Source organism: Salvelinus fontinalis, chromosome 28 (assembly GCF_029448725.1).
Source record: "Salvelinus fontinalis isolate EN_2023a chromosome 28, ASM2944872v1, whole genome shotgun sequence".
In the NCBI taxonomy this organism is placed as follows: Eukaryota; Metazoa; Chordata; class Actinopteri; order Salmoniformes; family Salmonidae; genus Salvelinus; species Salvelinus fontinalis.
In genome coordinates, this window is record NC_074692.1 from 21,689,781 (window position 1) to 21,717,130 (window position 27,350).

At 43.4% G+C, this 27,350-nt stretch overlaps 1 protein-coding gene across 5 annotated transcripts in view; it reads right to left on the minus strand.

Moving 5' to 3' along the window:
• Positions 1-260: 260 nt before the first annotated feature.
• ap1b1 (adaptor related protein complex 1 subunit beta 1) overlaps positions 261-27,350 on the minus strand; it is a 46,127-nt gene continuing 19,037 nt past the window's right edge. For all 5 annotated transcript variants that reach the window (XM_055887063.1, XM_055887064.1, XM_055887065.1 and 2 more), the window contains 8 exons: positions 27,189-27,218; positions 26,941-27,078; positions 26,604-26,749; positions 26,342-26,471; positions 18,875-18,959; positions 18,164-18,250; positions 7,532-7,686; positions 261-2,520 (listed from right to left, as the gene is read on the minus strand). In XM_055887063.1, coding sequence (XP_055743038.1) covers positions 2,446-2,520; positions 7,532-7,686; positions 18,164-18,250; positions 18,875-18,959; positions 26,342-26,471; positions 26,604-26,749; positions 26,941-27,078; positions 27,189-27,218 — 846 coding nt within the window. In that variant the 3' untranslated portion in view covers positions 261-2,445. The remainder of the gene's footprint in view (positions 2,521-7,531; positions 7,687-18,163; positions 18,251-18,874; positions 18,960-26,341; positions 26,472-26,603; positions 26,750-26,940; positions 27,079-27,188; positions 27,219-27,350) is intronic.

The window sequence follows — 27,350 nt, forward strand, 5'->3', positions numbered from 1 at the left end:
CAATCCATGTCTCAAGGCTTAAAAATCCATCTTTAACCCCTCAATCTACACTGATTGAAGTGGATTTAACAGGTGACATCAATTATGGATCAAAGCTTTCACTTGAATTCCCTTGATCAGTCTGTCATGGAAAGAGCAGGTGTTCCTAATGTTGTGTACACTCAGTGTATATCTTATGGAATCCTTATTGGACGGAACTAAACGTGGTATACCCTTCTTAATTGATGATTCAAGTCAATTCAGAAAATGCACTTGAGGCATTTGTGAATATATCCGATTTTAATAGTTCTGTTTCAAATGATGTACTCACAAACGGTCAGTCAAAAACATCAGATTTCTCCTTCACCAGCTACTTTACAGCTTCTCATCACATACACACTAGTCAGTTTTCACCACACACAGACCAAGTAAATCCACTCATCTCCAAGTAGTGAAAGTGTGAGCATGCTCACTGTGGAGCTGTTCCAGAGGGTTCTGATTCAATGACTCAAAAGTTTAAATATCCAATTAATTTTCCAAAGAGACTAGGTAAAACAGAATGGTGAAGTTGAGTTGGTCAGATTTTCTTCATACAAAAGACTTCATGATGTGTGCTACCTCTACAGTTAGTTTCCTATACAGATAAAGTATAGAACATACAGGTGGTTTGAAGCCTCTATGACAGGTGGCAGAGGTGCTTGACCAACTAAGAGGGGAGGAGAATGCAACAACCTGGCTGGGAGCCCAAGCAGCCCTGAGAGCAGAGCGCACACAGCAGAAACAACATCCAAACATCTGTGGCCCTCGCCCGCCTGCATGCCCAGAGTTAAAACTTCAATTACACTGCAAACAAACCTGGGAATACATAATGGAATTACTTTAAAGGGGCAAATAATTAGGGAAAGAAAAGGTATTGTATGTAGTAGTGAGGCGTATATTGCTCAGTTTACACAGGCAGCCCAATTCTGATCTATTTGGCAATATTTGGTATTTTGACGAATCAGATCTTTAGCCAATAATTGGGCAAAATATCAGAATTGGGCTGCCTGTGTAAATGTAGCCTTAGATGTTGTTCCAACCCTTTCTAATAACAAATAGCACACAGGCACCCCAACACACAAATACATGCACATGGGAGAGAGAGACCGGCTCCAAGAGACAGCAGAGATTGAGTACAACAACAACAAACAAGCCCAATGGGCACATCAAGAGCAAACGACAAACTAAACACATATGTGACATGGTGTGTTCCAAAACATTTAGTGTCTCTTACTAGCTGGGACATCTCATCCCTTTAAATTAAAAAGGAGGAAGTGTTTGTGAGAGAGAAACAGTGAAGACATTGAGGGGCGGGGGGGGGGGGGGGGTTGGGCTGAGGGTTGAGTGAAGTGACAGAACAGGAACACAGCAGGTGCTTCACAGCCCCAAGATATGGGGAAACAATGTGTCTGTACTGCCACATTTTAATTTGAAGCACCAAAAGGTATGCTGACAGAGATTTAACTGCTGATTACACACACTAAATATAGGTACTAATTTGCAGAGACGCGAGGTGAGATAATCGTGAAAAGAGAAGACATCAGGGGGGAGATATGGAGAAACAGTCACAAGGAACAAGAGTCCATCGCATCACAGTCTCCAACAGCATTGGATGAAAACCCTACCAGGTGTGCCCCAGATTAGAGGCTCATGGGAGAAGGTTGGACTGAATCAGATCAGCAGAGGCTGGACTGGAGTTAGGCCATCATGCAAGGGAGATCTGATAGGGTAGTGATCTCTCATTGAAGACCGACTAGACTTGGTGGGTTATGGGAAACACATTTACATTTACATTTAAGTCATTTAGCAGACGCTCTTATCCAGAGCGACTTACAAATTGGTGCATTCACCTTATGATATCTTATTCTTTTATCTTTGATTTCACATTCACACTCAAGCACTTACTGTAGAAAATGGTTAGCAATATCTTTCACGCAGAACAAGATTGACCCACCGTGTCAGGGTCCTCCAAATACTCGTCAATTTCAGAGTAGCTAAGAATGGTGTAGCCCTTACACACTCTCCACAGCATGCGCTCAAAGGCCTCTATCTTCACCCTCTGAATCAGCCCTGATATAAACACAACCCCAACCATGTTCAAGGTGAAGAAGACAAAGGCCATTCCCAACTATTGACGTGAGTGACAGGGTTGGTCTAGAGACTTCAGACTTGAATCAGATAAGGACTTGTAGAGTGGAGGGTTAGTGCTTGACAGACAGAACGGATAGAAACCAGAGTCCCCAGGGAGGCACACAGACAGACAGAGTTGGAGATTCTACAAGGAAAGGGTCTTTCAGAAGCCTGTATGTCAGGAGGAGAAGGGGGAGGAGAGGAGAGGGTCAGGAGGGTCGGGTCCAGGAGCTCCCTCCAGTCAGGGCCAGTCTCCAGACCTCAGGTTGCACCCCCTACTTCAGCCCTGTCAGGGGTTCAGTTGTTCAGCACTGCCTCGTAGCACTGGAACACACACTGGGACACCTCTGGTGCTCTGCACTTCAGAGAGATCTGAGGAGAGAAGAGACAGAGTTAGTTACTACATGGTCTGGCTGGGCAAGGAGATGGTAGTCCTCTGTTAGCAGGTGTTAGGTGTTGAGAGCACCTGGTTAATAAGAACACTAGTTCAGATGTTCAGCCAAAGCAAAACAGTTTCAAAAGCCAGCGTGACATGCTGGAGAACAAACGTCAGGTAGAAACTATTGTTTTAGAAAGACATGGACAGCTAGGTAAGCAGTCAACAATATACAGTACATTTCTATTTACTAACTAAAATCAACAAAACAGCTGTGTCATTTCATCATCAACAACAAATATAATCTCTCATGTGGAGTAGCTGCTGCCCTCGTCTTTATCTCAGGAGTCAAGCGCTATGAGAGATAAACTATAGTTCAGTGATCTCAAACAGAATCACACTTTTCCTGGTCATCATTTGACCGAACATCATTTAGAGAGAGAGAGCCTTTTCAGGGATGAGGAAGCTGTATGTACGGGATGTAGGCTAATTCGCCAGGCCACTTTTTCATACATTCAAGAAAAACTCCTTTCGATATGCTCGTCTAGTCAGTTAGTGCAATGCAAAAGTAATGGCAAGACTCTAAGCACCGTCTGTTTAATAAGCATGGTAATTATTTCAGCAGCTTCACTGACTCATGACTGAAAAGAAGAGTGAATAGCTCCCAACCTCCTCTATTCCCACCATTTCAGCAGGCATTTTGTTACATTTTATTTGCAGGGGAGAATTTATTAGCATTATAAATGCTGCCTTTTATTCAATCTTATTAGCTTGGAGCAAAAAAAAAAATCTAATTCCTTCTCTCCTTCCCCCCTTCTGCTTGTGAAGTTGAGTCTGTTGCTGCAGGAACTAATATAGCTCTTAGAGGCAGTTTCCTTCATTAGAGCTCATGCAGGAAAAGCTCAAATTCTGTGTGTAACCGTGTTTGCAGCAGTACTACTGTAGCATGATTGTGTGGCGATTTAGACAGTTCCGGCTGGCTCGTGCTTAGCAGTTCTAATAGCAATTGTCATAAACTGGCCAGAAGCATTTGAAGTCCCATTAGACAGAGGTTCACACCAGGTCCCTCTCTGGCCCATGGGACAGGAGATCACACTGCTGTACCATGGTGACAGAGTGTCCCCCAGCACTGCATTGGTACATTCCACAGTGCTGCGCTAGACGAGTGGGAACACTACACAACTCCTCCCTCCAGGGCTGCCGCTGCTCTGTGTACTGCTGGCTCTTTACTAATGCATAATGGTGCTGGCATGATTAGTCAGAAACACACAACCTAGGCCAAGTTGGAGAAAACGCAGCCTAGCTAGCTGTCATTTGGATCAGCTTATTAAACCAGGTTGTAGAAAAGCTCTGATCAACTAGGTTACATGGTGTGTGGGCATTCTGCTTAAGGCTTTGTAAAATGCTGCTGAATAATCTGCCTGTGAGTCAATATGAGGGTGGCGTGTGGAGGAGAGAGCGAGAGAATAAAGGACAGAGGAGAAAAATAACTAGCTGTAGAGAACAGTGACTGGTAGAATCAGTGCAGGTGGGTGGTGGAAGTGTTTTAGGAGTATGGAAGAAGATGTAGGAAGACAAAGCTGCTGAGATTTCTGCACCATATAAGGGTACCGGAGATTGAGCCATGAGTGGAGGAAGAAGGAGAGATGAAAGTTGAGTAAATAGAAGGTGTGTATGGTGGCACGGTCGTGGCGCTGGCTGTACCAGAGCACCATTCTCCCACAAACCCCTGCAATTAGCCACTCTTGGAGAGGGGGGAGTGAACCAGCCCTTGCCATTGGTCACACTGTTGCCATGGGGACGGGAGGTGAGGGCCCAGTGCTCCACTTCAAAAGGTATAGCTAAGAAGCAGAGCATCATGGGATAACTGGGACCAAATAGGTGGGGTGATGGAGGAGCATTGGTGTTAGCAATGTTACGTTAGAGTAGTCCCAGTTAGTATAGAAGGTTTGGTTGTTTAGCAACCAAACCGACCTGTGCTCAACTGAGGCAAAACAGACACGGTTGGCTTAGATTGTTGACATGTAAACTACATTAGTTAGTGTACAATGTTTATTGAAAACAAATACATTTGCACAATGAGCACTTCTCTCAAATAGATTATTACAGTTGTTGGTTAGCTAGCGAATTTTGCCATATTAGCATAGACATGACATCAGTCAAGACACCTCAAAATGGTATCAAGAACAAGACAAAACTAGCTGAAACGAGCCACTTACGACTCACCACATGGCAGCTTCTTGGCATTATTGTTAGCTATCTGTCCATCCAGAATCACAACACGCAGACTTTTGCCCCACTGAATCACGCGCATCGCTTGTGACGTTGTCAGCTAGCCAATCTATAGAGTTAGGATGGCATAATTTCTTAACCGATGTCAGCTTGACTGCCTTTCTACAGAGAGCTGTGGAATCTTCCCACAGGCTGAGTACGATCCACAGTGTTCTTTTCTCATGCTAAAAATAACTGCTCAACACAAGCATGTGTCAGGTTGACTTTCACGTGTTGTACTGAGAGAGCATCAGATCCATGCAGCAGCACAGAGAGGTGAGAGTGCATGCTGCACATGTGAAAAATGTTAGCATCTTCAGTGAGGATCCAGATCTTCTGATGGTTGTCATCTGTAGGGAGGAAGAGAGCCTTAAGGGGTAGTAGGAATAGGAGAAAGCAACAGAAAGAGGGCGTATCCTGACAGTTCAGGCTGAGAGATATAAATATGAAAAGAAATCAAAAACCTAGACAAATTAAGAACAGCACAAGTGGAGACAGAAAAACAAGGACAAAAGCACATCAACTACAAAAATGACTACAGACATACTAACAGAACAAGACAAACAGTCCAGGGCTGATCAAACACCTCAGTTGAGTCATTTCACAGACTGAAAACCCTCATTTATCTCCTGAAAGAAAATACCAATAGACCAACAAATACAGAGGCTTCAACCACTGACAGATGAGTCAAGCTGAATGCACAATGAACTGTGGAGGAATTCAATTTAAAATGCTAAATTTGAGAGAGATGGACTAAAACAGATTGACTGACCGAAATGGACTCATCTGGGCTGGGGAAAGAAGACAGTAAATGCCTGTATAATGAATAAAAACATGATCCTAAAGCACATTGATTAACGAGATGGGCTGAGGAGTCATGTCAAGGTCACTGTTCTGAAAGTCATGCACAATGTCCTGGGCTACTGCTAATAACCAAGTAAGCAGACAACAGTACACTGACACACAATGCGTCACAAATTAAACAATACACACACAGACACCCCCCCCCTCAGGTGAAATATTCTTAGCCAGCAGGGTTGGTGGTGATGACTCAAACTCACCCATACGCACTCCATATCATCCATTCATCCCCACACGCCAGATCATCTCTATCTCTATTCATCCCCACTCCATCCCTACACGCCAGATCATCTCTATCTCTATTCATCCCCACTCCATCCCTACACGCCAGATGATCCCTATCTCTATTCACCCCTACTCCATATCATCCCTATCTCTATTCACCCCCACTCCATCCCTACACGCCAGATCATCCCCACTCCATCCCTACACGCCAGATCATCCCTCTCTATTCATCCCCACACGCCAGATCATCCCTCTCTATTCATCCCCACACGCCAGATCATCCCTCTCTATTCATCCCCACACGCCAGATCATCCCTCTCTATTCATCCCCACACGCCAGATCATCCCTCTCTATTCATCCCCACACGCCAGATCATCCCTCTCTATTCATCCCCACACGCCAGATCATCCCTCTCTATTCATCCCCACACGCCAGATCATCCCTCTCTATTCATCCCCACACGCCAGATCATCCCTCTCTATTCATCCCCACTCCAACCCACACGCCAGATCATCCCTATCTCTATTCATCCCTTCACGCCAGATCATCCCCATTGATCCCCACTCCATCCCTACACGCCAGATCATCCCTATTCATCCCTACACGCCAGATCATCCCCATTCATCCCCACTCCATCCCTACACGCCAGATCATCTCTATCTCTATTCATCCCCACTCCATCCCTACACGCCAGATCATCTCTATTCATCCCCACTCCATCCCTACACGCCAGATGATCCCTATCTCTATTCACCCCTACTCCATATCATCCCTATCTCTATTCATCCCCACTCCACCCCCACACGCCAGATCATCCCTCTCTAGTCACCCCCACTCCATCCCTACACGCCAGATCATCCCTCTCTATTCATCCCTACACGCCAGATCATCCCTCTCTAGTCACCCCCACTCCATCCCTACACGCCAGATCATCCCCACTCCATCCCCACACGCCAGATCATCCCTCTCTATTCATCCCCACACGCCAGATCATCCCTCTCTATTCATCCCCACACGCCAGATCATCCCTCTCTATTCATCCCCACACGCCAGATCATCCCTCTCTATTCATCCCCACACGCCAGATCATCCCTCTCTATTCATCCCCACACGCCAGATCATCCCTCTCTATTCATCCCCACACGCCAGATCATCCCTCTCTATTCATCCCCACACGCCAGATCATCCCTCTCTATTCATCCCCACACGCCAGATCATCCCTCTCTATTCATCCCCACACGCCAGATCATCCCTCTCTATTCATCCCCACTCCAACCCACACGCCAGATCATCCCTATCTCTATTCATCCCTTCACGCCAGATCATCCCCATTCATCCCCACTCCATCCCCACACGCCAGATCATCCCTATTCACCCCCACTCCATCCCCACACGCCAGATCATCCCTCTCTATTCATCCCCACACGCCAGATCATCCCTATCTCTATTCACCCCCACACGCCAGATCATCCCTCTCTCTATTCACCCCCACTCCATCCCCACACACCAGATCATCCCTATCTCTATTCACCCCCACTCCATCCCTACACTCCGCTCTGCTGTCAATGAAGTGATTCTTATCCACCCCCTTTCCTAGATGTCTCTCTCCTTTAATAAAAAGTTGTTCTCCGTCCCTCCCCTGTGCTCACCGTGTAGTTGGGGTTTCCAGCCTGCACCCTCAGTTCAGCCAGCACCCAGATGCCATTGGACAGTTTGATGGACATGTAAAGCATGTCCTGGCCCTCCACAGTGCGCTTGGCTATGGTGAAGATGTTACTGCCCTGCAGCTTGCTGCTGGCTGCATCTGTTTAGGGGGATAAGAGAATAACCCTCAAACACAATCTGTGTCACTTCTTAAACTTGAAATACACAGTTCATATTTTAAAACATATTGTCAGTGACTTCAGAAAGGTCAAACCCCTCAACTTTTTCCACATTTTGTTACTATACAGCCTTATTCTAAAATGTATTAAATATATATTTTTTGCAATCTACACAAAATACCCATAATGACAAAGAAAAAACAGGCTTAGAAATGTGTGCACATTTATTAGAAATAAAAACTGAAATACCTTATTTACATAAGTATTCAGACCCTTTGCTATGAGACTCGAAATTGAGCTTAAGGTGCATCTGTTTCCATTGATCATCCTTGAGATGTATCTACAACTTGGGAGTTCACCTGTGGTAAATTCAATTGACTGGAATTTTTTTATTTTACCTTTATTTAACCAGGTAAGCCAGTTGAGAACAAGTTCTCATTTACAACTGCGACCTGGCCAAGATACAGCAAAGCAGTGCGACACAAACAACAGAGTTACACATGGAAAAAACAAACATACAGTCAATAACACAATAGAAAAATCTATATACAGTGTGTGCAAATGTAGTAAGATTAGGGAGGTAAGGCCATAAATATTCCATAGTGGCGAAATAATTACAATTTTGCAATTAAACACTGGAGTAATAGATGTGCAGAAGATGAATGTGCAAGTAGAAATATTGGGATGCAAAGGAGAAAAAATAAAATAATATATGGGGATGAGGTAGTTGGGTGGGCTATTTACAGATGGGCTATTTACAGGTGCAATGATCGGTAAGCTGCTCTGACAGCTGATGCTTAAAGTTAGTGAGGGAGATACAAGACTCCAGCTTCAGTGATTTCTGCAATTCATTCCTGTCATTGGCAGCAGAAAACTGGAAGGAAAGGCAGCCAAAGCAGGAGTTGCATTTAGTTTGACTTGCATTTAAGAGCAGTTGGAGGCCACTGAAGGAGTGTTGTATGGCATTGAAGCTGGTCTGGAGGTTAGTTAACACAGTGTCCAAAGAAGGGCCAGATGTATACAGAACGGTTTCGTCTGCGTAGAGGTGGATCAGAGAATCACCAGCAGCAAAAACGACATCATTTATGTATACAGAGAAAAGAGTTGGCCCGGGAATTGAACCCTGTGGCACCCCCATAGAGACTGCCAGAGGTCCGGACAACAGGCCCTCCAATTTGACACACTGAACTCTGTGTGAGAAGTAGTTGGTGAACCAGGCTAGGCAATCATTTGAGAAACCAAGGCTGTTGAGTCTGCCGATAAGAATGCAGGGATTGACAGAGTCGAAAGCCTTGGCCAGGTCGATGAAGACGGCTGCACAGTACTTTTATCGATGGCGGTTATGATATCGTTTAGGACCTTGAGCAGGACTGAGGTGCACCCATGACCAGCTCGGAAACCAGATTGCATAGCGGAGAAGGTACGGTGAGATTCGAAATAGTCGGTGATCTGTTTGTAAACTTGGCTTTCGAAGACCTTAGAAAGGCAGGGTAGGATAGATATAGGTCTGTAATAGTTTGAGTCTAGAGTGTCTCCGATGACCACAGAAGCTTTCCAATCTTTAGGGATCTCAGACGATACGAAAGAGAGGTTGAACAGGCTAGTAATAGGGGTTGCAACAATTGCAGTGGATAATTTTAGAAAAAGAGGGTCCAGATTGTCTAGCCCTGCTGATTTGTAGGGGCCCAGATTTTGCAGCTCTTTCAGAGCATCAGCTATCTGGATTTGGGTGAAGGAGAAATGGGGGAGGCTTGGGCAAGTTGCTGTGGGGGGTGCAGGGCTGTTGACCGGGTTAGGGGTGGCCAGGTGGAAAGCATGGCCAGCCGTAGAAAAATGCTTATTGAAATTCTCAATTATCGTAGATTTATCGGTGGTGACAGTGTTTCCTAGCCTCAGTGCAGAAGGCAGCTGGGATGAGGTGCTCTTATTCTCCATAGACTTTAGTGTCCCAGAACATTGGAGTTTGTGCTACAGGATGCAAATTTCTGTTTGAAAAAGCTAGCCTTTGCTTTCCTAACTGCCTGTGTATATTGGTTCCAAACTCCCTGAAAAGTTGCATATCGCCGGGGCCATTCGATGCGAATGCACAGTATGTTTTTGTGCTGGTCAAGGGCAGTCCGGTCTGGAGTGAACCAAGGGCTATATCTGTTTATAGTTCTACATTTTTTTGAATGGGGCATGCTAATTTAAGATGGTGAGGAAAGCACTTTAAGAATAACCAGGCATCCTCTAATGACGGAATGAGGTCAATATCCTTCCAAGATACCCGGGCCAGGTCGATTAGAAAGGCCTGCTCGCTGAAGTGTTTTAGGGAGCGTTTGACAGTGATGAGGGTTGGTGGTTTGACCGCGGACCCATTACGGACGCAGGCAATGATCGCCGAGATCCTGATTGAAGACAGTAGAGGTGTATTTAGGGGGCAGGTTGGTCAGGATGATATCTAAGAGGGTGCCCATGGTTACGGATTTAAGGTTGTACCTGGTAGGTTCCGTGATAATTTGTGTGAGATTGAGGGCATCTAGCTTAGATTGTAGGACGGCAGGGGTGTTAAGCATATCCCAGTTTAGGTCACCTAACATTACAAACTGAAGATAAAATGGGGGGCAATTAATTCACATGTGGTGTCAAGGGCACAGCTGGGGGGGGGGGGGGGGGGGGGTCTATAACAAGCGGCAATCGTGAGAGACATATTTCTGGAAAAGTGTATTTTTAAAAGTAGAAGCTCAAACTGTTTGGGAACAGACCTGGATAGCATGACAGAACTCTACAGGCTAACCACCCTCTTTGGCAGTTCTAACTTGGCAGAAAATGTTGTAGTTGGGTGATGAAAATTTCAGAATTTTTGGTGGCCTTCCTAAGCCAGGATTCAGACTGGACATCAGGGTTGGCAGAGTGTGCTAAAGCAGTGAATAAAACAAACTTAGGGAGGAGGCTTCTGATGTTAACATGGAAAGCTTTTACGGTTACAGAAGTCAACAAAAGATAGCGCCTGGGGAATAGGAGTGGAACTGGGGGACTACAGGGCCTGGGTTAACCTCTACATCACCAGAGGAACAGAGGAGGAGTAGGATAAGGGTACGGCTAAAGGCTTTAAGAACTGGTCATCTAGTGCGTTGGGGACAGAGAATAAAAGGAACAGATTTCTGGGCGTGGTAGAATAGATTCAAGACGTAATGTACAGAGAAGGTTATGGTAGGATGTGAGTACAGCAGAGGTAAACCTAGGCGTCGAGTGACGATGAGAGACGTTTCGTCTCTGAGGCGCCAGTTAAGCCAGGTGAGGTCTCCGCATGTGTGTGGGGTGGGACAAAAGAGCTATCTAAGGCATTTTGAGCTGGACTGAGAGTTCTACAGTGAAATACAACATTAAGAACTAGCCAAGACAGCAGTAGACAAGGCATATTGACAGAGAGAGGCATAAAGCAATCACAGGTGTTGATCAGGAGAGCCAAGACAACAACGGGTAAATGGCGATGAATGGGCGGGTCAGTTAGGTACATAGAGGACCGGAGTTTGAGGCTTGGGCCGACAGGTAAACATGAGGTACCGTGTTATTGAAACAGTCCAGGGGGCATCAGCTGTGTAGCCGAGTGATCATTGGGTCAAAAGAGAAGCAATAGTTTGTAAAGGAACACACCCATCAATAAAAAAAAAAAAAGGTCCCACAGTTGACTGTACATGTCAGAGCAAAAACCAAGCCCTGAGATCGAAGGAATTGTCCGTAGAGCTCCGAGACAGGATTGTGTCAAGGCACAGATCTGGGGAAGGGTAACAAACCATTTCTGCAGCACTGAGGTTCCCCAAGAACACAGACGCATCCACCATTCTTAAATGGAAGAAGATTGGAACCACCAACACTTTTCAGAGAGCTGGCCGCCCGGCCAAACTGAGCAATCGGGGGAGAAGGGCCTTAGTCAGGGAGGTGACCAAGAACCTGATGATCACTCTGACAGAGCTCTAGAGTTCTTCTGTGTAGACGGGAGAACCTTCCAGAAATACAACCATCTCTGCAGCACTCCACCAATCAGTCATTTATGGTAGAGTGGCCAGACGGAAGCCACTCCTCAGTAAAAGGCACGACAGCCTGCTTGGAGTTTGCCAAAAGGCACCTTAAGACTCTCAGACCATGAGAAACAAGATTCTCTGGTCTGATGAAACCAAGATTGAACTCTTTGGGCTGAATGCCAAGCGTCACATCTGGAAGAAACCTGGCACCATCCCTACAGTGAAGCACAGTGGTGGTAGCATCATGCTGTGGGGATGTTTTACAGTGACTGGAAAACTAGTCAGGACCGAGGAAAAGATGAACAGAGCAAAGTACAGAGAGATACTTGATAAAAACCTGCTGCAGAGCGCTCAGGACCTGACTGGGGCGAATGTTCACCTTCCAACAGGACAATGACACTAAGCACACAGCCAAGACAACGCAGGAGTGGCTTCGGGACAAGTCTGAATGTCCTTGAGTGGCCCAGCCAGTGCCCGGAATTGAACCCGATCTAACGTCTCTGGAGAGACCTGAAAATAGCTGTGCAGCAACGCTCCCCATCCAACCTGAAAGAGCTTCAGAGGATCTGCAGAGAAGAATGTGAGAACCCCCCCCCCCCCCCAAATACAGGTGTGCCAAGCTTGTAGCGTCATACCCAAGAAGACTATGCTAAAATCGCTGCCAAAAGGTGCTTCAACAAAGTACTGAGTAAAGGGTCTGAATACTTATGTCAAATTTAAATATGAAGATTTTTTCTAAATTAGTACAATGTATAAAAAACTGTTTTTGCTTTGTCATTATGGGGTATTGGGTGTAGATTGATGAGGAAAAAGCTTACTTCTCTCAAATGTTGTGCACAAATTTGTTTACATCCCTGTTAGTGAGCATTTCTCCTTTGCCAAGATAATCCATCCACCTGACAGGTGTTGCATATCAAGAAGCTGATTAAACAGCATGATCATTAAACAGGTGAACCTTCTTCTGGGGACAGTTTTGTCACACAACACAATGCCACAGATGTCTCAAGTTGAGAGAGTGTGCAATTCGCTCCATAAGCCGCCTCTAAAATCATTTTAGAGAATTTGGCAGTACGGCCAACCGTCCTGGTAGGCCAACCACAGACCACGTGTATGGTGCCGTGTGGGAGAGTGGTTTGCTAATATCAACGGTGTGAGGGTTTCTTTATTTTCTACGTTGTAGAATAATAATGAAGACATTAAAACTATGACATATCAGATGTAGCAACCTAAAGTGTTAAACACTTATTTATATTTGAGATTCTTCAAATAGCCACCCTTTGCCTTGCACAATATTGGCATTCTCTCAACCAGCTTCACCTGGAATACTTTTCCAACTGAGAGTTCCCAGTTCCCATATGCAGAGCACTTGTTGGCTGCTTTTCATTCACTCTGCGCTCCAACTCATCCCAAACCATCTCAATTGGTTTGAGGTCAGGGATTGTGGTGCCAGGTCATCTGACGCAGCACTCCATCACTCTCCTTCTTGGTCAAATAGCCCTTACACAGCCTGGAGGTGTGTTTTGGGTCATTGTCCTGTTGAAAAACAAATGATATCCCATCTGGTTTGCACTTAGTGGGGCTGCCGTATTGCTGCAGAATGCTGTGGTAGCCATGCTGGTGAAGTGTGTCTAGAATTCTAAATAAATCACAGACAGTGTCAACAGCAAAACACAGACACCATCACACCTCCTCCATGCTTTACTGTGGGAAATACACATGCAGAGATAATCCGTTCACCCACACCGCATCTCACAAAGACACGGCAGTTGGAACCACAAATCTCAAATTTGGACTTGACCAAAATACACATTTCCACCGATCTAATGTCCATTTCTCGTGTTTCTTGGACCAAGCAAGTCTCTTCTTCTTATTGGTGTCATTTAGTAGTGGTTTCTTTGCAGCAATCCAACCATGAAGGCCTGATTCACACAGTCTCCTCAGAACAGTTGATGTGTCTGATACTTGAACTCTGAAGCATTTATTTGGGCTGCAATTTCCGAGACTGGTAACTCTAATGAACTTATCCTCTGCAGCAGAGGTAACTGGGTCTTCCATTCCTATGGCGGAGAGCCAGTTTCATCATAGCGCTTGATGGTTTTTGCGACTGCACTTGAAGAAACGTTCAAAGTTCTTGACATTTTCCTGATTGACTGATCTTCATGTCTTAAAGTAATGATGGATTGTCGTTTCTCTTTGCTTATTTGAGCTGTTCTTGCCATAATATGGACTTGGTCTTTTACCCAACAGGGCTATCTTCTGTATACCCCCCTACCTTGTCACAACACAACTGATTGGATCAAACGCATTAACGAAAGAAATTCCACAAATTTACTTTTAACAAGGCACACCTCTTAATTGAAATGCATCCCAGGTGACTACCTCATGAATCTGGTTGAGAGAATGAAAGAGTGTGCAAAGCTGTCATTAAGGCAAAGGGTGGCGATTTGAAGAAACTTAAATAAAATATATTTTGATTTGTTTAACACTTTTCTGGTTACTACATGATTCCATGCAAGTTATTTCATAGTTTTGATGGCATCACTATTATTCTATAATGTAGAAAATAGTAAAAATAAATTAAAACCTTTGAACAAGTAGGTGTTCTAAAACTTTTGACCGGTAGTGTATATGAACCAGTGTTTTCCTGGGAGAAAAATTGGAAAAAAATAAATATATACATTTTATTCAATAATTTTCTCCCAGGCAAACACTGGTTCATTGCCACATGTTCACTAAATAAAGCATTGATAAGTAGCCTCTGGGTGTTGTTAGGCTTGTGTTTCAGGTTGTCTACTATAAACTATCAAAATAAAGAAAGTTGCACACTCCATGTATAATCTCCCAGCAATGTAATGGGTATTTACCAACGTTTATGAACAAGTCTTATAAATTGAAAAAATATTTTTACAGCTTATTAGCGTACACCTAATATGTTCCCCCTGTTGATGATGCTCATTATATATTACGGTTGAACCAATATTACATGTAACAAAAATGAAATACGAGATTATTATGTGAAATACAATGAAACAATAATGTATGTTGATGCTAATGACGTACAATATTCCATTATGTTTCTATATGATAACAATAGCATAATATATTTAATATGTCATATACTATTTAACAGTTTCACTAATTAATCATTATGACACACCCCTCACTACTGTCCTTGGTTACACTAATTGCACTGTTTGTCTACATAACCTGGTTCAAGTATTCATGACATTACCCTGAGGAAGGCACAGTGATGCCAAAACGTTGGTAAATACCCATTACATTGCTGGGAGATTATACATGGAGTGTGCAACTTTCTTTATTTTGATAGTTTATTCGCTGTCAGTCAGCACCTCCACACAAACTATTATTTTAGGTGCGCACCAGCTCCTGTTTTTTGTTTTATCTACAGGTTATCTACTATAACAGAGAATCAGAATGAAGCAATATGATGGCTATCTAATAGGCATCCATGCAGAGGCCTGGACCTTCAGCTATTTTACTGTTCAACTTTAAATGTGAAGGGGTTTGGGGACAGCATTGCAATCAGGACCATAATGGAACCAGGCGGTTGTCCTTCATCATCTGCTCTGGAAAGGCAGGTAGTAGACCAAGCTCTGGGTCCTAGTGGAGCTTTCCCTTCTCAGTCCATAAACCATACTCTTTCAGTTCTTTGGCTAATATATACACACACATGACCGACTGCTCGTCAAACATTTCATCCCAAAAATCACGGGCATTAATAAGGAGTTGGTCCCCCTTTTGAGGCTATAACAGCCTCCACTCTTCTGGGAAGGCGTTCCACTAAATGTTGGAACATTCAGCCACAAGAGCATTAGTGAGGTCGGGCACTGATTTTGAGCAATTAGGCCTGGCTCGCAGTCGGCGTTCCAATTTATCCCAAAAGGTGTTCGATGGGGTTGAGGTCAGGGCTCTGTGCAGGCCAGTCAAGTTCTTCCACACCGATCTTGACAAACCATTTCTGTATTGACCTCACGTTTCTTTTCCACAGGGGCATTGTCATGCTGAAACAGGAAAGGGCCTTCCCCAAACTGTTGCCACAAAGTTGGAAGCTCAGAATAGTCTAGTATGTCATTGTATGCTGTAGCGTTAAGATCTCCCCTCACTTGAACTAAGGGGCCTAGCCCGAACCATGAAAAACTTGTTGGAAAGGTGGCATCCCTGAGCTCTTCAGTAAGGCCATTCTACTGCCAATGTTTGTCTATGGAGACTGCATGGCTGTGTGCTCGATTTTAAACGCCTGTCAGCAACGGGTGTGGCCGAAATGGCCGAATCCACTCATTTTAAGGGGTGTCCACATACTTTTGCATATATAGTGTATAACCAGCATAGCTCCATTTCTCTGAATTCTTTCTTTCTGAAACAAGTCTCTTTTCATGTCTGTGGCTTTATTCATCTGCAGAGCACTGATAAAACTCTGCCATAGTCTAACTAAGCTCTTGCTTTTTCATTCAAAAGCTAAACTAAATTTTCAATTACAGTCACTCTGTTTAAACTACCTGCATAGCAAAGATATACTCCTTAATTAACGTGCCCTTGTCTCTGTCACACTACAGGAAGGGCTAAACCATCAATTTTCACTCTAAAGGAAATTAAATCTATTCAGGAAAATATACTATAAGCTGGCATTAGTCATTTAGCTCAGACTCAACTGTTTTCATGCTTGTGTAAAATCTAATTATCACATGTAAATAAGGTCAGCAGGTTACCTGACGAAATAGTGCATTGGGGAAGTATTCAGACCCCTTGACTTTTTCTAAATGTTGTTATGTTGGAGCCTTATTCTAAAATGCATTGAATTGTTTCCCCCCCCCCCCCCCCCCCCTCACCAATCTACACACAATACCCCATAATGACAAAGTAAAAAACAGGTGTAGAAATTTTAGTAAATTTATAAAAAAATGAAATAAAAAAAATGAAATATCATATTTACATAAGTATTCAGACTCTTTACTCAGGACTTTGTTGAAGCACCTTTGGCAGCGTTTAGCCTCAGGTGTTCTTGGGTATGACGCTACAAGCTTGACACACCTGTATTTGGGGAGTTTGTCCCATTCTTCTCTGCAGATCTTCTCAAGATCTGTCAGGTTGGATGGGTAGCGTCACTGGACAGCTATTTTCAGGTCTCTCCAGAGATGTTCGATCGAGTTCAATTTCAGGTCTCTCCAGAGATGTTCGATCGAGTTCAAGTCCGGGCTCTGCCTGGGCCACTCAAGGACATTCAGAGACATGGCTTCGCTGTGTGCTTAGGGTCGTTGTCCTGTTGGAAGGTGAACCTTCGCCCCAGTCTGCGGTCCTGAGTGCTCTGGAGCAGATTCTTCAAGGATCTCTCTGTACTTTGCTCCCTTCATCTTTCCCCTCGATCCTGCAAAGTCTCACAGTCCTTGGTGCTGAAAAATATCCCCAAAGCATTATGCTGCCACCACCATGCTTCACCGTAGGGATGGTGCCAGGTTTCCTCCAGACTGAACTCTTTAGCCTGAATGCCAAGCGTCACATCTTGGTTTCATCAGACCAAAGAATCTTGTTTCTCATGATCTGAGAGTCTTTAGGTGCATTTTGGCAGGTTGAATACTGCAGAGATGGTTGTCCTTCTGGAAGGTTCTCCCATCTCCACAGAGGAACTCTGGAGCTCTGTCAGAGTGATCATTGGGTTCTTGGTCACCTACCTGATCAAGGCCCTTGCTCCGGTTGGCCGGAAGGCCAGCTCTAGAAAGAGTCTTGGTCACAAACTTCTTCCATTTAAGAATGATATATGCCACTGTGTTCTTGGGGACCTTCAAGACAATTTTTGGTACCCTTCCCCAGATCTGTGCCACGACACAATCCTGTCTCGGAGCTCTACGGACAATTCTTTCAACCTCATGGCTTGGTTTTCGCACTAACATGCACTGTCAACTGTGAGACCTTAAATAGACAGGTGTGCGCCTTCCCAAATCAAGTCCAATCAATTGAATTTACCACAGGTGGACTCCAATCAAGTTGTAGAAACATCTCAAGGATGATCAATGGAAACAGGATGCACCAGAGCTCAATTTCAAGTCTCATAGCAATGGGTCTGAATACTTATGTAAATAAGTTATTTCTGTTTTTCATTTAGAACAAATTTCCAACATTTCTAAAAACATGTTTTCGCTTTGTCATTATGGGGTATTGAGTGTAGATCAATGAGGAAATAAAACAATTTAATCAATTTTATACAAATGCTGTAACTTAACAAAATGTGGAAAAAGTCAAGGGGTCTAAATACTTTTGAAATGCACTGTATATCCATTAAATAGATAGACTGGAGCTCTGACCGGACATGATTCTGTTTCCACAGCCCAGGTTACATGTCAAGCTGTCTTAACACATAAAGCATGTAGAGGTACACATTCTCCTCCTCTCCCCTCTCCTTTTATCCCTCTAATCCCTTCTTCGTCTTAGTCTGTCTCACCTGAGTTGAGATGACAGTCTTTGATCTGGAACTGAGACTCGTTGTCATTAGGAATGTCTTTCCATGTTGCCAGGAACACCTGACGCTCTGGGGAGAGATACAAAGAAGAGTTAAGATGGTTGGAAGGAATGAGAAACAGAAATAAAGCAAAATACGAGGGAGACAGAGGACGAGAGAGCAAATGGAAATAAAAAACAAATGGAAGGTAAACAGTTTGTTGCTGTGCTGAACAGTGCGGTTCCTGCTGCGCTTTTAGGATCCGGAACATTAGCTCCCAGCAGCGTTCCTGCTGCTCCCCCATCTGCAGTCTCCACAGGGGGACAGACACCACCACATTCCCCCAGAACCAATCAACCACAGCGGGAAAAGAACAGGGAAAATTGGACCCAACGTCAGGATTGTGTGATCTGAGAGCAAATGCATGACAAGATACTTAGTGTGCACACACACAGCTTCTAGGTGATTGATGTAATGGAGCTGACCTTATCCTGGTTTGAGGCTATTGACAGGAGACCACTATATGTTCATGTTTTTAAATGCATGTCAATTGTAAAGTATTATGTCTGTAATGTATTTTTTGTTTTGTGTCGGACCCCAGTAAGACTAGCTGTCGTCATTGGCGTCAGCAAATGGGTATCCTAATAAATCAAAAAAACTCTAAAAATCAACAGTGACGCACTGATTCACTGAGTAGTTTATTCAGACACTCACCCATCTTTCCATCTTCCACAAACAGCATGCTGATGGGGTATTGGCAGCTGAAGTAGAAGACGTCAATGTTGTTCTTCACAGCCACCTGTGAGAGTGATTATACAGAGGGGAGGGGGAGAGAGAGAGAGAGGAGGGAAAGGACGGAGAGATGAAGAGGGCAATCTATGACTAATTGTTTTCAAGTGGTCTGAAAGGACAGAAACTGCAGGGCATGTGTGGGGTTATTGAACAAGAGGTTACTGTCCTGTGGAGACGACGACACTCACGATAGCATCCACTGCAGTCTGTATTCTACTACACAATGTGATCTCTCCATCCCTTTCTCTGTATTTGTGAGGCCTATTTGCTAAGGCAACATATTTTATTCCTCAACGTTTATCCATTCTGTTTTTCCTCTGACAACTGGAGAATAAAGATACCATGCTATAAAAAATTTAAAAAAATAATATTTGTCCATGGACCAGATGATGCATAAAAGGCCATTTGACTACATCTTCATTGAAGCTTGACATAGGATCCATCCCAAATGGCACCCTATTCCCTTTATAGTATACTACTTTTGACCAGGGCCCACACAATAGGGAAGAGGGAACAGTTGGGATTAAACCACAGTCTACTCTAAGAACTTTGTGGAGCCTGGAGCAGTCACCGTATTGATCAGTTTGCTCTATAGAAGAGTGATGAGGACAATGAGGTTGAGTTGAGGCTGTGGCAGGAAGGAGATGACAGGAGAAACTCTTGCATAATTCATAAGGGAGTATTGGTGCTGTGTGGACAGAGTGCCTCTGCCTGCCAGGCTGTCTATACTGCAGTGGGGCTATTCTGTATCCCTCGGTCGCCCTACGTCTCTCTCGAACCATCACACAACTGACTGGATAATAATGGAAACCCTTTAATTATCACTGCTGCTAAACTATTTGTTTTTATAGCCTACAGTACCATCATACAAGTCCTGGGCCTGTATGGATCAAATAGTTTAGCAGTGATGAGTAAAGCATTTCCATCAGCTGATATGAGAAAGTGACTGTTGGCTAAATAACTGTCAGCAGGTACAGTACAGAGGCCACAGCTTTTCCTCCTCCTGTAGGAATACAGCTGGCTGGGAGAAGCAGTGTTGGCGCCAAGGGAAACAGAGCAGAGCCGTGGTGTAGACTAATACCACAGAGTGGGGTGACCTCTAATGACTATCCCCCACCTCTCGCTCATTTCTCCTGGACCCTCTTATCTCCTCTCACCAGGTGCACAACGTTCCATCCTTCCACCCTTGTTCCAGCCTCTCGTCCCTCAAAGTCATCGGAGGACTGCTCTGATCCAAAGAGGCCCCGTCTCAGTTGTTTCTAAACTAAAAACTAGTTTGAGACTTTCTTAGGTCATATTTCATCCTTAGTTTCTGTAGCACAGGAATTTAAATAACCTGACATTATTTGAACATGATTTGAGGTGAAGCTATGACACAGCTAAGACTAGGGCTGGGCGATATGTCCAAAATATTATATCACAGCATTTAAAAAATAAAAAAAAGGATGCTAAGACTGTGTTTGATGGTATTTTTAGTTGTTGAATAAAAGTTATACATTTGCTTTAGGAGTAGAGTGATCCTAGGGTGGCAACACATACATTCTCAGTGATTTCAATGAGTCTTTCTCCATTCTGATTGTTTTATACTGTTCAATTCAACTTAAAGCAAAATACATTTCAGCACTTTTATCATTTCTGCATTTCCTGCACTCAATTGCAGTGGTGGAAAAAGTACCCAATTGTCATACTTGAGTAAAAGAAACATTAACAGAAAATTACTCACCTAAAAGTGAAAGTCACCCAGTAAAATACTACTTGAGTTAGTCTAAAAGTATTTGGTTTTAAATATACTTAAGTATCAAAAGTAATGTCACCATTATCTTTTTTTCTCCTTTATTTTTTATTTCTTAAATGGATAGCCAGGGGCACATTCCAACATAATTTACAAACAAAGCATTTGTGTTTAGTGAATCCTCCAGATCAGAGGCAGTAGATGACCAGGGATGTTCTCTTGACAAGTTCGTGAATTGGACCATTTTCCTGTCCTGCTAAGCATTCAAAATATAACGAGTACTTTTGGGTGTTAGGGAAAATGTATGGAGTAAAAAGTACAGTATTTTATTTAGGAATGTAGTGAAGTAAAAGTCATAAATCAAAATAGTAAAGTAAAGCACAGATACCAAAAAAAAAAAAAAAGTAAAAATACTTTCAAGTACTACTTAAGTACTTTACACCACTGCTCAATATGAAATTTCCACACTGCCACAAAGGGCTGCAGGATATGGGCTAATAATGTAGGACTTATATTTAACCAAATGTTGCAACTGCGATTTGACTTGCGAATAAGAGCAAAACTGTTGGAATCGTGGAAATAGAATGACTATTCTAATTTTATAGTTAGAATATAATATTGGGCACTTTGAATACAGTGTTGGTTGAGATGACAACTAATTAAAATGCCAGGGAGGAGTTATTGTGACAGGGTAGGAACTAAAGTGTTGATACGTGTTTCCTAGGCTACAGTGCATGTTCTCTTTTAGCTACTTCATGTAGCTAACATATTCTTGCTTTGCATATTCCTCTTTGATTTAGAAGATACTGTTGCACAAACATGCTGATTTAGGTCTACACCATCACTGGTATTATCAGGCTGTATTAGCTAGCTACGTTTGCTCTTACTCAGTACATTTATTAGCGGCTAACAATTAGCGTCACAAGATTTAGGGCAACTTGCCAATAAAATAAACTAGCTGTTTGCTGATGTAAGAAACAAACTAAGTGTCATTACTGAACGCTAGTGGATTTATATTAAGAAGCAAAGTGAAAACAGCATTGTTGTCGTCAACATTGACCATTCAGACTGAACACAAGTGTCTTGTGGTTGAGGAACATCAAATGCGCTCCTTGAGTGACAGGGGGCGTGGCTAGGTCTGTGTGGAAAGTGGCACCGAGAGAAAGAGATGACTCAAGTAGCGAAATAAACTATACACATTGATATTACACATGTCTTATACCATTTAACAAACTAAACATTCAAATATCGGTATAGAAGGTAAAGTAAAAACCCAAATCGGTCCGTGCATCAATACCGATATATTGTAAAATACGGTATACTGCCCAGGCCTAGCTAAGACAATGTGAAGCGAATAACATCAACTGGGGGCTGTACTGTATAATTAACAAGGCATACAGTTCCTTCAGAAAGTATTCATACACCTCGACTTATTAAACTTTTTTTTGTTGCAGCATGAATTCAAAATGGATTCAATAGATTTCTCACCCATCTACACACACACACACACACACACACACAATACCCCATAATGACAAGTAAAAACATGTTTTTAGAAATGTTTGCTAATTTATTGAAAATTAAATGCAGAAATTTTATTTACATAAGTAAAATGAGCTTTGGCAGCGATTACAGCTGTAAGTCTTTCTGGGTAAGTCTAAGAGCATTACACACCTGGATTGTACAATATTTGCACACTTTTTCAAATTCTTCAAGCTCTGTCAAGTTGGTTGTTGATCATTGCTAGACAGCCATTTAAGTCTTGCCATTGATTTTTCGAGACAATTTAAGTCCAAACAGTAACTAGGCCACTCCAGAACATTCGATGTTGTCTTGGTAAGCAACTCCTGTGTATATTTTGCCTTGTGTTTTTGGTTATTGTACTGCTGAAAGGTGAATTTGTCTCCCTGTGTCTGTTGGAAAGCAGACTGAACCAGGTTTTCTAGGATTTTGCCTGTGCTTAATGCGATTACATTTAGTTTTATCCTAAAAAAAAATACTCCCTAGTCCTTGCCGATGACAAGCAGTCCCATAACATGATGCAGCCACCACCATGCTTAAAGATATTAAGAGTGGTACTCCATCAAGTTAATTTCTTTGCCACATTTTTGCAGTTTTACTTTAGTGTCTTATTGGAAACAGGATGCATGTTTTGGGAATATTTTTATTCTGTACAGCACATATGTCAGAGTCAAGGCCCGCGGGCCACATCCGGCCCGCGAGAAGGTTTTTTACGGCCCCTGGGATGATCTTGATTTATTATTAGAACCGGCCCGCAGACCGCAGCAAGCCGGCAGCCCGCAGATCTTTTACACGCACCAATACTACATTTCCCACAATGCAACGGTGACGCACCGAGCAGTAGGCTGCTTCATTTCAATATTTATTGGCACAGCAGTCGTCAGCATCACAGTAAAATTAACTTTCAGATACCCATCAAAAATGGCAAAACGGAAGGTGGACACTGAGAACCGGGGGTTTCAAACAAGGTGGGAGTCGGAGTATATGTTCACGGAGGTAGCTGGAAAACCTGTGTGTCTTCTGTGTGGAGAAAGTGTGGCGGTACTGAAAGAGTATAATCTGAGACGACATTATGAAACGAAACACGCGGACAAAAACAAGAATATGGACATGGAACAAAGGCTACAAAAGGCAGAGGAATTAAAACGAGGCCTCAAATCTCGACAGGCTCTGTTCAAAAAAGCCAAATCACAAGGCCAGGCTGCTGTCAAGGCCAGTTTTATTTTGGCAGAAGAGATCGCTAAATCAGCCCGGCCATTTACGGAGGGGGATTTCATCAAAAACTGCATGATTAAAGTTTGTGACGAAGTTTGCCCAGAAAAAAGGCAACTCTTTTTAAATGTGAGTCTGAGCAGAAACACCATTGCCGAGAGAGTAGACCAGTTGTCCATCAATCTAAAAGAGCAGCTTGTGAAAAAGGGAAAAGATTTCATTGCATATTCCTTGGCTGTGGATGAGAGCACCGACATTTCTGACATTGCCCAGTTGTCAATTTTCATCCGCGGAGTGGACTCCAGCCTAAGCGTGACAGAGGAGTTTTTGGCTTTACGTCCTATGCATGGCACAACTACGGGGCATGATTTGTATGAAGAGGTGTCAAGATGTGTAAATGAGATGGAGCTGCCTTGGGAAAAACTCGTGGGTTTGACAACCGACGGAGCACCTGCGATGTGTGGACACAGGAGCGGACTGGTGGCGAAGATACGGGAAAAGATGCAAGAGGAAAACGCGACAGGTGAGCTGACAGCTTATCATTGTATCATACACCAGGAAGCGTTGTGCGGTAAAGCCTTGAAAATGGAGCATGTAATGAGCATCATCACGCGCACAGTTAACTTTATCAGAGCCAAAGGTTTGAATCACCGCCAGTTCAAGGCATTTCTGACGGAGTTAGAAACGGAGCATGGTGATTTGCCTTATCACACAGAGGTGCGATGGCTAAGCCAGGGAAAGGTGCTTCAAAGATGTTTCGAGCTTCGTGAGGAGATTTGTCTGTTCTTGGACAGCAAAGGGAAAGACACAACACAACTCCGAGACGAAATGTTTCTGTGTGAAATGGCTTTTCTGTGTGACATTACGAGTCATCTGAATGCAATGAACTTGCAGCTGCAGGGTCGGGATCATGTCATCTCTGATATGTACAGTACAGTGAAGGCATTTAAAACCAAACTGACTCTGTGGGAGACGCAGATGCGGAAAGAAAATTTGAGCCACTTTCCCAGCTGCCAGACCATGAAAGAGAAGCTCTCTACCAGTGCGTTCCCGAGCGCACAGTTGGCTGATAAAATAGGTATGCTTGCCGCTGACTTTCGACGCCGATTTGCTGACTTTGAAGCACAAAAAAGCAGGTTGGAACTGCTCGGTAACCCATTTGCTGTTGACGTGGAAAGCTCACCACCAAACCTCCAAATGGAGTTGATTGACCTCCAATGCAATGATGCACTGAGGGCAAAATATGCGGCAGTGGGTGCTGCGGAGTTCGCCCGTTTCCTCCCCGACACAATGCCCCAGCTGCGCATCCAGGCTGCTCAAACGTTGTCTATGTTTGGCAGCACATACCTGTGTGAACAACTGTTTTCTTTGATGAACCTGAACAAAACATCACACAGAAGTCGACTTACTGCTGAACACCTCCACTCAATTCTGAGGATTTCCTCAGCTCAGAGCCTTACCCCGAACATTGATGAACTTGTGGAAAAGATGGGACACCACCAAGTATCACCCTCAACCTCAAACAAGTGAACATTACTGTGCAATCACATATTTAGAGTTTTTACTCAGTTCAAGTTTAAAAGTTAAAGTTTAATATTTGTTTTCACTGCATGTTACTTCTCCTTAAACAAAGTGTTGTTTTTGATTAATAGATTTTTGCACTTTATTTTATTGTATTTCAATCCAATTATATTTTAAAAATATTTCAGTTGAGTGGATGATAGAAAATTGCTATTATTGTTTTTTTCTTTGAAGTAAATTTAGCCCACTTTTGCTAAAATAGAAAATATAGGCTACTGATGGTGCCTTGAATACCGGTTTCTTTCATTTAATGTTCATGTTATGGGGATTTTTATATAAAGGAAATTTGTCTTTTGTGTCTGTTGAAAATTAAAGATTACTGACAGAGCCATAAGAAAATATTGCTTTATTTATCTGATCATATTGGAATATATTTGTTAGGTTTTCAGTAGGTTCAATTAGGTTCACTAGACTATATGCGTCATTTAAAAAATTTTCAATGAACATTCGAACAGTCCGGCCCTCGGCTTGTAGCTAAATTTTTTATTTGGCCCTCCGTCCATTTGACTTTGACACCCCTGCTGTACAGGCTTTCTTCTTTTCACTCAGTCATAGGTTAGTATTGTGGAGTAACTACAATTTTGTTGATCCACCCTTAGTTCTCCTATTACAGCCATTAAACTTTATAACTGTTATAAAAAGTCACCATTGGCCTCAGTGAAATCCCTGAGCGGTTTCCTTCCTCTACAGCAACTGAGTTAAGGACGCCTGTATCTTTGTAGGGACTGAGTGTATTGATACACCATTCAAAGTGTTATTATTAACTTCACCATGCTCAAAAGGATTTAGAATGTCCTTTAAAAAAAACATGTACCAATAGGTGCCCTTCTTTGCGAGACATTCGAAAAGCTCCCTGGTCTCTATGGTTGAATTTCACTGCTCGACTGAGGGACCTTACAGATAAATGTATGTGTGGGGTACAGAGATAAGGTAGTCATTCATAAATCATGTTAAACACTATTATTGCACACAGAGTGAGTTATTAACTTATTATGTGGCTTGCCATAACAAAGGGGTTGAATTTTTATTGACTCAAGACATTTAAGCATTTCATTTAATTAATTTGTAAACATTACTAAAAACATAACTCCACTTTGACATTATGGGGTATTGCGTGTAGGCCAGTGACACAAAATCTCAATGTAACCCATTTAAATTCAGGCTGTAACAACAAAATGTGGAAAAAGTCAAGGGGTGTGAATACTTTGAAGCCACTGTATGTCAAGGCCAAAGCTGACATCACATGTGGTAACAATATGTCAAACTGACATTTAAAACAATTAACTCTTCAGCAGCCTAGTTTTCTGAAACATCCTGTACAATTAACGTTGTGGGAAGGTTACCTGCAGGTTGTTGAGAGGGTCCATCTTCATGACTGGCCCGACAGTGCTGAGGGGGAGGCTGACTTCAATTGTCTGGTTTGGGCCGAGAGGGGTAAGGACCTGGAGAGGGCCGGCAGGGGCCAGGCCAAAACTAGAGAAAGATGAGTCCAAGTCAGAACCAGAAACCACCCAAGAGGAAATCACATTCAGACCAGAGATGGATGGGTTCAATGACAATCATTCAGAATGTGAGCTCACATCAGTCACAGTATGGTCCTCTCACCTGTTCCTGTTGAACTGGATGGCGAAGTCAGTCATGATGCTCATGGCCTTGTTGGTGAGGATCAGCTCCATCTGGATGACTCCAGCACGCCGAGCGAAGGTCCCAGAAATCTCCAGACCTTTAGCCTTCATGGCCGGGAGCCACACCTGAAGACACAGGACGCCATCAGAACGCCTCTACAGCACTGCAGCAGTATCATATAGCAGCTATATCCATCTAACTGCTTGTTGCAGAGGACAAGGCCATCATATAAATACAAAACACTTATTCTATTCTGCATTCTAATCTGACACTGCAATAATATACTATCATACTAATACTGTACAGAGAGACTTACTATTTTGGGAGGAATATATGCTCCCATCGGCATGCCAACCCCACCTCCCAGGTCAAACAGGTCTCCTAGGCCACCCCCCACTGGGGCATTGAGCGAGGCTGGCATCACAGCAGGAGCCGCCCCAAAACCTGCCCCCATCTGTGGATGAGAGACGATGTTTAACATGTAAGACCTGAGCATCCAAAAACGCCACTGAAATATCAACCTTGAAAATGTGTATGTTTAAACAACCAGGCAAGTAGACTTACCGCAGGACTCCCACCAATATCTCCTCCAAGCTGAGGGGGGAGAGAGAGAGGTTCAGCTTTTAAATTACTACAATGTTACACCTTATTCCCAGCACGTTGAGAGGGAGATGCTAGAGGAAGACTGAAGGAGGGAGGGGGGGGGGGGGGGGGTGATGAGTGGTT